The sequence below is a fragment of the Macrobrachium nipponense genome, chromosome 1 (genome assembly GCF_015104395.2).
Source record: "Macrobrachium nipponense isolate FS-2020 chromosome 1, ASM1510439v2, whole genome shotgun sequence".
Lineage (NCBI taxonomy): Eukaryota > Metazoa > Arthropoda > Malacostraca > Decapoda > Palaemonidae > Macrobrachium > Macrobrachium nipponense.
The window spans coordinates 79,434,058-79,446,389 of NC_087200.1; the positions used below are offsets into that span (position 1 = coordinate 79,434,058).

Consider the following 12,332-nt stretch of genomic DNA (forward strand, 5'->3'; position numbering starts at 1 on the left):
CTCCATCCAGCTCCGAAGAGAGGAAGGTTCGAACCGTCCGAATTGTCTGACGATTCCGATTTCCAGCTTTAGTTCTACCCGTCCGACTTGTCTGCGATTTCCGATTTCCAACCCAACAAAGGTTTAAGGTCCGGAATTTTGGTCTACCTTTTTTTTTTTTTTTTTCTTGCCAGAACATTACGAGCTTGCTCGATTAAAGCAAGCATCTTTATTTTTTTTAAAGTAGGCCAACGAAAACAGTGTTAGTCCACCCGTTCTAACTCGGCTTAGGTGGGTTCGTTTCGTTACGGTCATTTTTAGTTAGGTACGTTCGTTTTTTTTTTCTATGCATCTTGTGCAAAAACCTTTGCTTGGGCTATGTTCGGTCTACGAATGCAGAGTAGGGGGTCAACCACAGCCGTTTCGTGGATTTCCGCATCTTTCTCTTTTTTCCAAAGTAGGCCAACGAAAACAGTGTTAGGGGTCCTAAGTTTGGTTAGGTTGGTTCGTTTGGTTACGATCAGTTCAGTTGGCCATGTACCGCATTTCATACATGAACGTTCTATTAGGCTAATAGCCCATATGTTCGGTCTACGAATGTTGAGTAGGGGGACAGTTTAGTAACCTAGGCCACACATCTCATGAACCGATTAACTAGTAGACGTTAAACGTGGCCAACTAAACTGAGTATGGGGAGGAGCTGCTACAGTTTAGTTGGCCACGGGTTCCGGGAGCTGCTACAGTTTAGTTGGCCACGGGTTCCGTCTGCTAGGGTTTCGTGGTTTTCCTTTTTCATTGTCGTCGTCTGCCTCTCTCCCCACCCAAAAAACCCCGGTTTCCCAATAGGTCCCCCCCCTTACGTTTTTCATCTTTACTTTTAACCAAAAACTCGTGTTGTTCTCCCCCCACCCAAAAACCCCGGTTCCCAATAGGGTCCCCCATTACCGTTTTTTTAGGTTTTCTAACACTAGGCTACACATGTTTTCAAAACTAGCGCCAAAACAAACGGCCGCCATCTTGTTTGTATTCGTCCGCCAATGCTCTAGCAGAAAGTACTCGTGCCCGACGAATCGGCAGGCGCTCCGTGACTGGTGCCATCTCGGTGTCAGGACGTGTTAAATAAAAGTGCTGCGGAAGGTGGCTCCCACACGCGGTCAAAACTGGATCAGCTAGTCCAGTCGGGTGTTTCCCCTAATTCAGGACTCCTTAATAACCTATTCCGCATAGCTACTAGGGTAGAATATCACGACAGGCCAACCCCTCATCACGGTGGACGGGTCTTATTCACTCGATATTTAATTGGTGAAACATGGAATACAATTGCAACTCTAAGCATACCATTTAAAAAGACTGAAGTTTCGTCCAAACATATTGGATATATGAAAAGCCCCCCATACGAACTAAAATAAGCATGTGAGCTCTTCGAAAATATGTTTTCAAGGGCAGTTTTTAAAATCCAATATGGCGGCTCGTTTTGTGCATGGACGGTTCTCATCAGTGACGGCCACCATCTTTCCCCAGCCTTCCCAGCACTCATTTGAACAATGTTAGCGTATGTATGTAACGTTTATTGATCTTACTCAAGATTGCAGTTGTAATCAGCACAATAAAACAACATTTTGTTGCCTATATTAGTGAAATATGAAACTTGTTATTCCCGGGGTTATGGTTGGAACTGAATTCATTCTTACCTTGTAATCAGTGGTTTTATCCTTACTGCCATCACAACTGAAAACTCCACAGTGCTTATTTGATTGTAATTATACACATTTTGGTCTTAATTCACTCCACAGTGCACTCGAACCACATTGCTGTTCGTGTTTCTAAGCACTCACTCCGTAAACAAAGTTACGAGCAGCAGACGACAACACTGATTATGAGATGCAAAGCTTTATCCCTTAATTGTTTACTTTACTCAATATTTAGTTTTTAACTCTACTTCAAAATGTTTATTTAATTCAATTTTGTCCATTATCCCTTTTTTGCAAACCCCAAATTAACCCCCAAAAATTACAAATGTTTCGGATGTATAGTTACGAGCAGACGACGTGAGGAAAATGCTCATCGTTGCCAATCTAGTGGAGCGTCACACTACGCCGATGCATTTACAAACTGTTTCGATGAATTCTAGTTGTCATAGTAATGCAGTAATGATAAAATTGCTCTAATATGTATATATACTACAAATAGATACGCTAACTTTCACTTATTTCCCCGGTTTTCTGTAAGTCTTATACTAGTTTGGAGGGTAAACACATACCAATTGACAACACTGATAAACAATTGAAGAGCGCAAAACGCCACAAAGAATGTCGTAGTCCCCTTGAATAAGTACGAATAAGTGTTGGTAAGAGGTGGGTTTACGATTGTTGTGATGAAAGTGCCCCAGCGTCTATGGGTACAAGTGGTGTGCAGATTTAGCCACATGAAATGGGAAGTTTTGTTGACACAAGCGACTCCGTAAACATCAAGATAGCGTCAATCTTCGAAACATTTTTAGTTGTAAGTAAAAATTTCTAAAGCGTTTTGGTGAGATTTCCACTGCCGTAGCCACCCTTTTCAGTACCCTCTGTTTAAATCTTAAATTTGGCCTTAATTTCTAACATTGGAGAAAATACTTACTTCGAAAGGAGAGTAGTAGGTCTTTAGCTCCGTTTTTCACCAACCAGAAGTCGCGACTGATGCCCATCTCCGGTGTCAGGACGCGTTATAATGTACTTTTTTCGGAGGGTGGCTAGCGTTGATTGTAGGTGGCCTGCTTGGCTGCTGTGATATTTTACCCTAGCTATCTAGGTAGTAGCTAGGTACTACTACGTACTACCCAAAGAGAGGGGAAATGTCTACTTTCGATTCAAACAAAAAAATTACAACTCTGGCTAGGTTTTTAGCTATTGCTTTAAACTATGGTGGGAGTTAGGTAGTATCCTAGGGTAGGGTAGGGTAGCCTGGTAGGAGTTGGGTAGCTACCTAGGTACTACCTAGCTACCTACTAACTAGCCTACTATAGGTGCTCTGTTTTTTTCCATCTGTCCTCCCGCCTGTGGTGGTCGCGCATGGTAACACTGCGTCCCGGGTGTACATTTGCAACTGAAAAGTGTTTTAATAGGCTAATTTACTGTATGTGAATTACACCGTTAATTTTCGAAATAGGATATTATTTAAAGCCCGGGATGCAGTGTTTACCATGCGCAAAACACCACGGGGGATGGACAGATGAAAAAAAACGGAGTAGCTAGTAGGTAGCTAGTACTAGGCTATAGGTAGTACCCAAGTAGTACCTAGTAGCTACCTAGGTAGTAGTAACACGTAAATTAAGATTTTCCACTTACCCGGGTAAAAATTGCGTAATAGGTTGAATATACACCTTTCTGTGTGCCTGTACATTTGTATGGCGGCTTTTGCAACTTGGTCAACCATTTTACTTATGTTAAATATATGTCTCGTTACGCTGTAATGATGGACATAAAGACGCAATGCCGACTGCCGAAAGTTAGTAGTAGTAATAGCAGTAGTACATGAAGTACGTAACCTTTACAAACGGCTCCCTGTTTCTTTATTTCATTGACGAAAGCTAGCAACCTCAGTTCTTTCTCCAGTCTTTCCTTTTTATTTCAAAATGTTAAGGCTGCTAGAGAATGGTGTAACGACTTGTGCATCCCCAGTTAAAGGTTTTACTTATCAAGTTTAACAGATTCTATCTAAGTTAGAGTTTTCCGTATCGGTAGGTAGTCGTACACCAGGTTTTCCCTGTTAACTTCTTTTTATAATCTAATAAAAGAAGCCCATAAAAACACCAAAATATAGAGAGATAGTACTATATTTCAGAGACTGCTGTCTCCCTCTTCAGGTATATGAATTCCACAAAAAATAAACTGTAGCATGTCTTTATTATAACAGCACTCGGTGAAATAAAAGGTCATGGAAGCAAAAGTAGCACAGAAATACAATGCACTGTGTTTCGTTTGGCAGTACTTCAGTCCTAATCATTAGTTAATATGGACATTAAGTAAATGACAAATGGCAAGAATAATCCTGTGGGGTATTACATAAATGCATATTTCAGATTTATTACTTTTACTGTATCACTTCCCATATTTTTGAAACATGATATTATTTTCTTCTTTTTTATATTAGTCATGACTTCATAAGGTATCTAGATGAGTATTCCTTTAGCTCATTGCCTTCTTGGCAATGAACCAGGTTAGATTTATCGCAGCATCAAAGAGAATGGTATTTTATGAAGATAATAATGCGAATATCATGCAAACGTCTTCCAGCATTTCTTTTATAAGAATTGCTACAAGTCACTGGAGCACAGCTGAATTACTGCATCCTTGCCTAATGCCATTGGTTACAGTTGGAGACACACTAGACATTTAGAGCTATATTCTGGTAATCAAGGCTCACAGAACTGATCAAGGGGTGGTTGTTTAGAAGTTTTTCCTCTGTTATATCCAACTTTTAGTTTATAACTGTTGCTACTCACATCATATTGCCTCGCTTTCACTATATCTCTGATTTTTGCCATTTTTGTTGATTAATTTATCAAATGCGCGTCAATCAACATTCTCTCTCTCTCTCTCTCTCTCTCTCTTCTCGTCATCTCTCTCTCTCGGTCCTCTCGTCTCTCTTCTCTCTCTCCTCTCCTCTCTCTCCTCTCTCTTCCTCTCCTTCGTCTCTCTCTATGATTTATATAGTTTCTTTCGATCATTTTCTCATATACTTACTAGCTTCGGAATAACGAACCAACAGAAAATGTAACGAACTTGTTGTTCCTGGAAAGTAATTAAACTTAATTTCACGTATAGCTATAAATAAGATAGTTCCAAATCCTATAATTCCGTTGAACTTATCCGTAAACTGCAAATGGCTCGTTGTATATCAACTAACACTACGAATCTCAATTGAAAAATTCATAAAGGGGATACTAATTACAACAGATGAAGTGTAGGTCTTCGTAGAAGTAAAACATTTTGTTACACCGAGGACGCAGTGGACTGTCAAGCAGGTGAGAGAACAACACGAAAGAGAAGCTGCTGCCCTGACGAAATGGAGAGAGAGAGAGAGAGAGGAAGAGGAGGAGAGAGGAGCGAGAGAGAGAGAGAGAGAGAGAGGAGAGAGAGAGAGATTAAAGGTAAATCCTAGGTGTTCCATTAGCCATTAGAAGAGTGAGCAAAGCCGACGAAGGGTATATGATACCTGCACTACTCGGCAGCAGAAGTCATTACAATGAAAATTGAAATTTTGAAAGGTATGGCTACAGATTGTTTATATTCATGAGCCGAGTACATCGAGAAGATCGTATTTAGAATGAGGCATTGATAGAGGGATGTGATATCAAGAGGATTTAAAAGAAAGAAAAAAATGAAATCTCAGTTTAGTATGGCCGAGACCAAATATTATTGCACCAGCCCTGTGTGTGTGTGTGTGTTTTTTTTATGTATTGATTACGTAATTTGGGCGTGGAAAACATAATGCGATTATTTTCTAGAAGATCCTATGGTAAGTTTTTAAGATATGGCGTCCCGCTTTTTTCAGGGAAGGTTCCAGTTCCGGAATATGCGGCAGGAACACAAGATGAGAAGGGACGAAGAAGAATTGGTCAGGAAAGCAGATAATACTAATATATGAAGACCAAGATCTGGTGAGAGTTTAGGCAGAAATAGAATAGGGCAGAAGAAAACTCGATTTCATGTCTGGTCTACGATGTGAAAAGCTGACGTAAACAACGTTTGCAAGAAGGATGAGGAAGGCATAGATCATGAATGAAACCATAACAATTTCTGATGATGTTACTATAGAACCCTTAGAAATAATAATAATAATAATAATAATAATAATATAATAATAATAATAATAATAATAATAATAATAATAATAATAATATAATAATAATAATAAAGGCTAACAAGCAAGAAAACAAGGAGGAACTCACGAGAAATACAAAGTACAAGAGAGGGGACTAAACAACCACAATAGAAGATGTAAAACAGAGGCTTAAGGCCAAAGCACATAAGATCCAACGGTACATGTACAGGAATAAGGGATACCAACAGAACAAACTATTCGGCTAAACTAACCAGAAAAGACTATACAGCCAACTAAGAGGGGAAGAACAACCAACCAAGAAATTCCTGAAGTCGAACCAAGTAAGAGACTCTGGGAAAACATAGAGTAATCCGGTGGTTCCCACAACAAACATGCAACATGGCTCCAGGAAGTCAAGGAAGAAGAAAACAGGGAGAATAAAACAAAGATTCACAGAGATCACGACAGACACTATCAGAAACCAACTCTAAAGCCCCCAAAATGCCAAATCCAAAGCCCAGTCCCGATTGAAGTCCATTTGGATATGGCTGGCAAAAACTTCAAGGCCCTACACCCACGAATAGCAGAACAACTCCAGCATTGTATCTCTCAAATCACCAGCACCCAAATGGATGACACAGGAAGACATCCTTAGTACAAAAAGACAAGAGTAATGGAAATATAGCCAGTAACTACAGGCCTATCACCTGCCTACCAATAATGTGGAAGTTACTAACAGGTATCATCAGTAAAAGGGTATACAACTACCTAGAGGAGACAAACACCATCCCTCACCAACAGAAAGGCTGCAGAAGGAAGTGTAGGGGCACAAAAGACCAGCTCCTGATAGACATAATGGTAATGAAGAACAGTAGGAGAAGGAAAACCAACCTAAGCATGGCATGGATTGACAATAAGAAAGCCTTCGACATGATACCACACACATGGCTAATAGAATGCCTGAAAATATATGGGGCACAGGAAAACACCATCAGCTTCCTCAAAAATACAATGCGCAACTGGAATACACAAGCCTTACAAGCTCTGGAATAAGACTGGCAGAGGTTAATAACAGGAGAGGGATCTTCCAGGGCGACTCACTGTCCCCACTACTCTTCGTAGTTGCCATGGTTCCCATGACAAAAGTACTACAGAAGATGGATGCCGGGTACCAACTCAAGAAAAGAGACAACAGAATCAACCATCTGATGTTCATGGACGACATCAAGCTGTATGGTAAGAGCATCAAGGAAATAGATACCCTAATCCAGACTGTAAGGATTGTATCTGGGGACATCAGGAGGGAGTTTGGAATAGAAAAATGCGCCTTAGTCAACATACAAAAGGCAAAGTAACGAGATCTGAAGGGATAAAGCTACCAGATGGGAGCAACATCAAACACATAGATGAGACTGGATACAAATACCTGGGAATAATGGAAGGAGGGGATATAAAACACCAAGAAATAAAGGACACGATCAGGAAAGAATATATGTAGAGACTCAAGGCGATACTCAAGTCAAAACTCAACGCCGGAAATGTGATAAAAGCCATAAACACATGGACAGTGCCAGTAATCAGATACAGCACAGGAATAGTGGAATGGACGAAGGCAGAACTCCGCAGCATAGACCAGAAAACCAGGATACATATGACAATATACAAAGCACTACACACAAGAGCAAATACGGACAGACTATACATAACACGACAGAAAGGAGGGAGAGGACTACTAAGTATAGAGGACTGCGTCAACATCGAGAACAGAGCACTGGAGCAATACCTGAAAACCAGTGAAGACGAGTGGCTAAAGAGTGCATGGGAAGAAGGACTAATAAAAGTAGACGAAGACCCACAAATATACAGAGACAGGAGAACGACAAACAGAACAGAGGACAGGCACAACAAACCAATGCACGGACAATACATGAGGCGGACTAAAGAACTAGCTAGCGATGACACATGGCAATGGCTTCAGAGAGCTAAAGAATGAAACTGAAGGAATGATAACAGCGGCACAAGATCAGGCCCTAAGAACCAGATATGTTCAAAGAACGATAGACGGAAATAACATCTCTCCCATATGTAGGAAGTGCAATACGAAAAAGGAAACCATAAACCACATAGCAAGCGAATGCCCGGCACTTGCACAGAACCAGTACAAAAAGAGGCATGATTCAGTGGCAAAAGCCCTCCGCTGGAGCCTGTGCAAGAAACATCAGCTACCTTGCAGTAATAAGTGGTACACTGAGGGAGTGATAGAAAACGATCAGGCAAAGATCCTCTGGGACTATGGTATCAGAACAGATAGGGTGATACGTGCAAATAGACCAGACGTGACGTTGATTGACAAAATCAGGAAGAAAGTATCACTCATTGATTTTGCAATACCATGGGAGACCAGAGTTCAAGAGAAAGGAGTGGAAAAGGGAAAAGGAGGGGGGGGAGAAAAATACGGAAAAAAAAATGAAAAAAAAAAAAAAAAAAAAAAAATAAAAAAAAAAAGAAAAAAAAAAAAAAAAAAAAAAAATGGATAAGTATCAAGATCTGAAAATAGAAAAAAGAATAAGGAATGGATGTGGGATTATGCCACTGGAAATTGTACCCATAATCATAGGAACACTAGGCACGATCCCAAGATCTCTGAAAAGGAATCTAGAAAAACTAGAGGCTGAAGTAGCTCCAGGACTCATGCAGAAGAGTGTGATCCTAGAAACGGCGCACATAGTAAGAAAAGTGATGGACTCCTAAGGAGGCAGGATGCAACCCGGAACCCCACACTATAAATACCACCCAGTCGAACTGGAGGACTGTGATAGAGCAAACAAAACAAAAATAATAATAAAAAATAAAAAAATAATAATAATCATTACTCCACATTTTCTTGCTTTTACCATGTAAAGACAAGAAAAGGATCATACGATTCAGTGACTGCTTTTATTCTGTGCAGTCTTAGAAAATCGATTATTTAAATTTTTAATGTAGTTTAAATTTTCTAATCTAATAAGCAAGCCCGTTAATTTTTTAAAAAATGTCTGCATAACACAAAATACATTTTCAGAAGTTAAACTTACTGTGCAAAAGTTATTTATGAGTCATTATGTTTGATATATACCGAAGTAAATCCAAGTCTGTTTTCTATGTTTGCTTTCTACTTTTCTAAATGTTATGTTTGGTTCTGTTTGACTGAAAATGTTGATTGCATCCTGGTTATTATCTTACCATTAATTTGATATGTTTTATTCCATTGTACATCTGAAACCTAGCTATATTTCGTTTCTTTAATATCTGTAAAGATTTCCGTTCATGCTTTCCTCTTGCAATGAAAAAAATTGCAGAAGAAAAATACTTTATAACGTTGTCAAAAGTAATGTACTCGAAGTGAAATGCAGTTCCTTTATCAATACAAGTCTGGTTGCCACAAAAAAAACGGCCTTTTACTATTATGCAGTTGCAAAACCTCGCATAAAAAGAGAGAGAGAGAGAGAGAGAGAGAGAGAGAGAGAGAGAGAGAGAGAGAGAGAGAGAGAGAGGAATAAAAAGAAACCAAAAGTTGGAAATCCCGCACGTGTTAAAGAAAGTGACTGCGTTAACAAATGAAAATATCTTTATTCTGTCTTCAGAGAGAGCATGAGAATTCCCCCCCCCCCTCTCTCTCTCTCTCTCTCTCTCTCTCTCTCTCTCTCTCTCTCTCTCTCTCTCTCTCTCTCTCTCTCTCTCTCTCTCTTTCGGAACCACAGCAATAAAATATGAGGATAAAAGGCCTCGTTGGCATCTGTAAAGATATGACTGAAACGGAAGTTGCGTTGAAGCTCAAACTTCAACGCAAACGGACGAATTAATCTCAAGGGAAGAGAAACTTCTCATTTGAGAAAGTGAAACTATTTACACCTGGGTGCTACGTAGACAGAAACCATCTCATCTCGGCGTTCGTGATCACGCGACATGTGATTCCGAGAAACAAAAAGTTTTGTCAAGATTAACATTCTTTTACCGAGATGTAGCCTACAATATTTTTCAAACGTCAGATTTCACCTTCACTTAGACTAACACCATTTAGAATGCGAAGATTTTGTTCTTCCGTTGTGATTCTGATAAATATCTCTCCGCATGAATTTTATTTTGTTCTAAACTAACTAAATTTTGGATAATATGTAAACTGCGAGCTCGAAGGTTAGATCGATTTCACTGACCGTTTAGAGCCAGAATGTCTAACCTTCACGATATTATACACATTGAAGCGGATAATATACTCTGAGTGCACAATACTTTTATCCACTTTGAAGAGTAGACGTGATGCCACGAAAATTTATTTACCATTTTTTAAAAATAGTTAAATCATAAACTTCTTGAAACAGCGCTCCCTGAATTCACCGGTCCATTTTATTGTATGCATGCTGTGGACAACAAGGCATGGTTAGTTTGTCCTTCCAAATAGAGAATTCATCTAAAAATAACATATTTTTTTATTTTAGTCAAATAATAATGCCACACTCATGTGCGAACACTAATCCTACGTCTTAAATCCGTGGAGTTTTTCAGTTACTTATTCGATGGTTTAAGTGAGCAAACTAGTTATTTCGCTTAATCGTATAGACAGGTTCTGTCATTCAAACCACTACTACTGGTTGAGTAGTTCTAATAAGCAAGTAAAATATGAAATATTTTACATCGCTAATTGTTCATATGGCTTTGAATTCTGTAAGCAATTACTGTCTCTTATGGATTTACGATGCCAAGCTAACTACAGCACATAATTTTTGGAGTTTTAAACCAATCTAAATGTCATAGAAAGAAATGTATTTTAAAATCACTTACCCAACAGATAGTCCTAGGGTTTAGGGAAAGCCTTATAGAGTCCAGGCCTTGGTACCTACAGGTCGGGAAAACTAACTCCACTGCTTTACCAACCAAGAAATTTGTCTGATGGGTGGATGTGGTGTAAGGACTTTTCCATTCACCTTCACTCGAAGCCAAGAACCTAATCACTCGTACTGATCAGAGACAAGGCTTAAAAGATAGCTTAATCTTTTCATCTACATCTATAGAACATCAGTTCTTTTACATTAGGCAAGTCGATGTTTTGCGAAATCCGCGTTCCTGGATTTATTTTTGCATGTTTTTTATATGGCCTTTTTACTTTGGATGAGTCACGTCCGGGACTGGGAGTGTGTTGCAAAATCTCGTTATAATGCAGAACTTACTAGACTGACGCGACAAAGATGAGTTTTTCTAACTCTAAAGTGAATATACTTGTGACGAGCACATATTCAGGTATAAAAGTCTCTTTATCGCAACAATAGCAACCACAATGATAATAATAATAATAATAATAATAATAATAATAATAATAATAATAATAATAATAATAATAATAATAATAAAATAACAATAATAACAATAATAATAATAATAATAATAATAATAATAATAATAATAATAATAATAATAATAATAGCTTTCTCACTTTATCTTAAAGTAAAATTAAATAGGGACTTCCGGTAATGGCGTTCCTAGACATTTTTAGGGCCAGGGGGTCACAGTCCCTTTTGTGGGCCCTCTTATGGGGTGGGAGGCGAGCGAATTTCAGAAATGGAGTCATTATAGGGGCCTTCAGAGGATAACTAGGACTGCTGTAAGCAGTAATCAATTGCCTTAAATCGGCCCTGCACTTACCCCAATCAACGTTACCCACCTTCATCCGATCTGTATGACAAGGTTTATAATGGGCTCTACGATTGGGAGGGGCCCCCCTAGAGAGCCCTATTTCGTTTACATAACATTTTGGTTACATTTTGTTCACAAAATTGGAAATTTGGGCCCTTTAGTAGGCCCCAAACTTTCGGATCCAAATATAAATGGTGCCATTGACCATTTTGGTGCCACTGGATTTAGCTTGTCCTGTCATAGCAGCAATGGTTAAATTTTGCATTTTGGGCGCCCCCTCACTTTGGGGCCCGGGGGTGGGGGGGAGTGCGATTTCAAACAGCCCCCCCTCTCGCCCAACCCCCTCTGGAACGCCAATCACTTCCGGTCAAAACTAATGGTTAGTCCATATTTGATTCTTAGTCTAGTAATCAGTCCGTAAATCCAAAAGTTGTCATTCCTTTGCTATACTAAATGCGTGGCTTTTAGTAACTGTTTAGTATAACAGCCATCACGAATGGTTTTGAAGGAAATATGCACCCTTTATCTTAAATATAGTCAGTATAAACCACGGTGATGGGCGGAATACAATAAGAGAAGAGATGGAAGTCTTAGATTCTCAATTTACTTTGAGAGCGAATTTTCTTCGGAGTATGTTACTACTAATAAGGTAATTTTATGCTCTGATAATTTCGAGAGAGAGAGAGAGAGAGAGAGAGAGAGAGAGAGAGATGGGGTGATGGAATAATCTCCGAGAGAACATCATCTCTGATTAAAGTTATTAAGTACATATTTCTTGCACATCTTATAGCGTGTTCAAGATTTTTTTTTCTTTTTTGCAGAAGTTTCCATACCTGCGTGGAATTTTGTTGTTAGTAATACCAATTCAGTCCTTGACC

At 39.2% G+C, this 12,332-nt stretch overlaps 1 protein-coding gene across 1 annotated transcript in view; it reads right to left on the minus strand.

The window, feature by feature from the left end:
• The window catches only part of LOC135219398 (large ribosomal subunit protein bL32m-like), a 45,209-nt gene extending 41,718 nt beyond the window's left edge, over positions 1-3,491 (minus strand). The window contains exon 1 of the mRNA XM_064256144.1: positions 3,309-3,491. Coding sequence (XP_064112214.1) covers positions 3,309-3,396 — 88 coding nt within the window. The 5' untranslated portion in view covers positions 3,397-3,491. The remainder of the gene's footprint in view (positions 1-3,308) is intronic.
• Positions 3,492-12,332: the final 8,841 nt, after the last annotated feature.